The sequence below is a fragment of the Ipomoea triloba genome, chromosome 16 (assembly GCF_003576645.1).
Source record: "Ipomoea triloba cultivar NCNSP0323 chromosome 16, ASM357664v1".
NCBI classification, from domain to species: Eukaryota; Viridiplantae; Streptophyta; class Magnoliopsida; order Solanales; family Convolvulaceae; genus Ipomoea; species Ipomoea triloba.
In genome coordinates, this window is record NC_044931.1 from 11,665,216 (window position 1) to 11,669,590 (window position 4,375).

The window sequence follows — 4,375 nt, forward strand, 5'->3', positions numbered from 1 at the left end:
TATTTTAGAGTTACAAAAAGCTTATTAACCAAACAACTAATAGTGATCAAATAAGCCAAAATTGGCTGATAGGCTGATTATTTACCAAACAGGGCCCAAGTCTGTCAAACACCTTAAGTTTTGATAACTATATATATATATATAGAGGCTAATGTTCCAGTGAGATCACCTCTTCCTGTGAGTCCCTTGAGACCTTTCATAAATGCACACAATAATCTACTATACGAATGCATAGAAGGTAGACTGTGTGCATTCATGCTGGGCAAATTGCAGACAATGCAATGAAAATGTTTTCATTTGTAATATAAAACATTTCTATGTAAACAATTTAATAGCCCTCAGCATACAAACAATTGAAAAATTAAACAAATTAAAAACTTGTAATGGTAACAAACTTTGGGTTTTTTGTTGAATCACATGAAGTTTAGAAACTAGCTCGCTCGAAGATGCAATATAATGGTTTTGCTGAGTATACTATAATAATTCAGCTAGCAGATTAGATTTTAACCCATCTTGCATTGCATCTCTGTTAATTTCCAGAAACACTTTAGAGAATTGAAGCTCAATAGAATGGCTTTAGATGGTGTAACCACTCTAATCAAAATAGTAGAGCAAGACCTTATGGAGCCCAAACTACTTTCGATTTTTGATGCTGGAGGAATGAAGGCGTGGCTGCTCAAAACCATCGAGTTGCTGTCTGCCAAGCTCTGCATTCTGCAAGCGTTTTTAGAGGAGGGCCTAAATGGGGGCATCATCGGGTATGAGACGATAATGCAGCAGCATTGGGACCTTGAAGATGACAAGTATGAAATAAAATCTAGTCTGGGACTAGTCTATTCAAAAGCTGGATTATGGCATCTTCATGGGACCTTGAAAAAAATGGGAAGAGAAATTGAGGAAGTTGAAGAATGGATCCTGATGATAAAAAAGGAAACTGATTTAGACCCTGATGAGGGAGTTTGGGATACCTACCAAAGTGCTTTAGAGCCTGAAAATGAAGTAATTGTAGGATTCCACAATGATATAGAGAAGATAGTTAACCGCCTCTGTTATTCACACTTGATGAGATCAGTTTTCACCATTTTGAGGAATAGTAACATTCACAAGTTTCGGAAATATGTTGAAAACCCTGTGCTAAAACTACTAGTTATTCCACTCGTTGGGGAAGGAGGCATAGGAAAAACTACATTAGCCAAAAGAGTCTATGGACATCCAATTACTATTGCTAGCTTTGACATTCGAGCGTGGGTAGTTTTGTCTCAGGTTCCTAACCTCAAAGAGATTCTCATTGGTCTATTATGTTGTATTTCACCAATAACAAGTGAAATCTACACCCTAGACGATGCTCAAATAGGTGAGCAATTATGCACATGTTTGATGGGCAAGAAGTATTTAATTTTCTTGGATGATATATGGACCACTCTGCATGGGATGCCATCAAAGGATATTTTCCAGAGAATTTTAATGGAAGCCGAATCTTAGTAACTACTCGGTTTATAAAGGTGGCTAAATACTTAAGTGTAGATCCATACCATGTGACGCATCGATCTTTAAAGGATCGTTGGGAATTACTTTCGAGGAAAGTGTTTGGGCAAAGCCAATGTGTTCCCAGGGAATATGAGTTAATTGGGAAACGCATTGTTCTTCGTTGCACTGGATTACCACTAGCAGTTGTTGTGATTGCTGGACTTTTGGCAACATCAAAAGAGTCTCTAGAAATATGGAAAGATGTTGCCGAAGCTTTGGATAGATTTGATATATATGATAATGTCAAGAGAATTCCAAAAATACTTTCATTGAGCTACAACTACTTACCTCCTCACTTGAAACCTTGCTTTCATTATTTTGGTGTGTTTCCTGAAGACCATATCATTCAAGTTAAGAGACTAACAAACTTATGGGTTGCGGAGGGATTTTTAATGCCACATAAAAATATGAGTTTGGAAGAAGTGGCAGAGAGTTACTTGGATGATCTCATTAATAGAAGTCTAGTTCAAATCAATGAGCTGAGCATTAACGGCAAAGTTAAATCATGTAAGGTTCATGATCGAGTGCATGAGGTTTGTGTGAGAGAAGCAATAAAAGGGAATGCTTTGTGCATTATCAATGACAATCATGCTCCAAAAGCTAGTCGTTGGTTAAGTTGTCAAACAAGTCATTGGCCAATCACTCAAACAGGTTATGGGAATTGCACACTAGATAATATCCATTCTGTTCTCTGCTTTGGTAAAGATGTATACCATTCAAAATGCAGGTTGGTATACCCCTGTTTGAAATTTCTAAGAGTATTGGATTTATCATTAGTGAAATGCTCACAAGGCATGCCTAGTGAAATAACAGATTTGCTTCATTTGAGGTACTTGGCTTTAAGTACTATTGGTTCTCTTTACAAGCTTCAATTTTTTAAGCTTAAAAATTTGCTTACTCTCATAGTTACTTCATGGATGGAAAAATGTCCTTTGCAACTGCAATGTAATATTTTGGATTTGCCACAATTGAGGCATGTGCATGTTGACAAGAGATGTTCACAATATCTCCCCTGCTTAGTCAAAAAGAATCTGCAAACTCTTTATTGGTTGAAAGTTGCTAGCTCTGATAGAAAACCCAACTTCAGAATGGTTCCAAACCTAAAGGAACTTGGGATTTACATTGAAGGTCAATTGGCGCCAAGCTATCTAGGGAGCCTTGTGCATTTACATCTACTTGAGAAGTTGAAGTTTGAAGTAGGAAGAGTCGAGCGCTTTTGTCTACCAACAGGTTTTCCACCAAACCTTAAGAAGTTGACACTTTGTTATACTTATCTTCCATGGAAGGAGATGGACACAATTGGCGAGTTGCCGCACCTTGAGGTGCTAAAACTAAAAGATTTCGCTTTCTGTGGCTCAAAGTGGGGACCATCAAAGCAGGGCTTTCGGGAATTAAAGGCACTTCTTATTTCACGATCAAATCTCAAACATTGGGATGCAAGTTCTAATCATTTCCCAGTTTTGGAGCGCCTAGTCTTAAGATATTGTTGGGAATTGAAACAAATTCCAATTAATTTTGCAAATATTGGAACACTGAAGTTGATTGTGTTAGAATGTTGTTATTCTTTTCTTGTGACTTCTGCAGTGCAGATTTCCTCTACAAAGAAGTTATTTTTTATGGGAACGACAAATTGTCCACTTCATGTTCGTGAAGTTAGAACTAAGGTTTCTCTCTAATTCTTGTTCATTATTTAAAAATTTTAGTTTAATGACTTCTAATTCCATGTATTAATTAAATTAATTATTTATTTTTGTACTCATTTTCAATCACTTTTCAAGGTTGAATTGCCAAATAATGAAAGCTTTGAAGAAGAAATTTTAGTAAACTCTAAAGAAGAAAATGTGGAAAGTGTGAAAAGTTCTGAAGAAGAAAGTGTGAAAAGCTTTGAAGAAGAAAGTGTGGAAAGCTTTGAAGAAATTGTGGAAAGCTCTGAAGAAGAAAGTGTGAAAAGCTCTAAAGAAGAATGCGTGGGAAGCTCGATGGTTTCTGTCTAATTCATTTTCATTATTTCAAAATATTAGTTTTCTACCTTCTATTTCAATGTATTAATTAATATAATTATTTATTTTTGTACTCATTTTCAATTTCTTTTCAAGGTTGAATTGCTAAATAATGAAAGCTTTGAAGAAGAATTTGTAGTAAACTCTGAAGAAGAAAATGTGGAAAGTGTGAAAAGCTCTGAAGAAGAAAGTGTGGAAAGCTTTGAAGAAATTGTGGAAAGCTCTAAAATAGAAAGTGTGAAAAGCTCTAAAGAAGAAAGTGTGGGAAGCTCTAAACAAGAATGCATTGGAAGCTCAATGGTTTCGATCTCTCTAATTCATTTTCATTATTTCAAAATATAAGTTCTCTACTTTCTAATTCCATTTATTAATTAATTTAATTATTCATTAGTGTACTCATTTTCAATTTCTTTTCAAGGTTGAATTGCCAAATAATGAAAGCTCTGAAGAACAAAGTGTTGAAAGCTCTAAAGAAGAAAGCGTGGGAAGGTATAAAGAATTAAGTGTTGGATGCTCTGATCAAGAAAGGTTGAAAGCTCGGAAGAGAGTGATGAAAAATCTGAAGAAGAAGATGTCGAAATCCCTGAATGCATTCAAAGATTTGAAGAGGAAAGTGTTAAGAAGAAAGTGAGTGAAGAATTTTTTTTTATATTTATTTTGGGCTTATTATAAACTTATGATCCAAAGCCAAGGTAAGTATATGTGTATACCTATGAAACTTGATTGTGGTTAAACTCCATATTATTTTCCAGCAAGGTTTTCGATTTATTTAAAACAAATTGTTCCTAAAGAATACATGTCACTTGAGAAACAAATTCTTGCTGGTTGCTATGGATTACCTCTAGCAA

At 35.2% G+C, this 4,375-nt stretch overlaps 1 protein-coding gene across 5 annotated transcripts in view; it reads left to right on the plus strand.

Annotated features, from left to right (window-relative positions):
- Positions 1-4,317, plus strand: part of LOC116007909 (putative late blight resistance protein homolog R1B-17) — a 6,539-nt gene extending 2,222 nt beyond the window's left edge. For 4 of the 5 annotated variants that reach the window (XM_031248565.1, XM_031248564.1, XM_031248567.1 and 1 more), the window contains 4 exons: positions 541-3,191; positions 3,306-3,509; positions 3,624-3,827; positions 3,946-4,317. In XM_031248565.1, coding sequence (XP_031104425.1) covers positions 1,413-3,191; positions 3,306-3,509; positions 3,624-3,827; positions 3,946-4,158 — 2,400 coding nt within the window. In that variant the 5' untranslated portion in view covers positions 541-1,412 and the 3' untranslated portion in view covers positions 4,159-4,317. The remainder of the gene's footprint in view (positions 1-540; positions 3,192-3,305; positions 3,510-3,623; positions 3,828-3,945) is intronic. The other variant, XM_031248568.1, reaches the window with a different exon arrangement.
- The last annotated feature ends 58 nt before the right edge of the window (positions 4,318-4,375 follow it).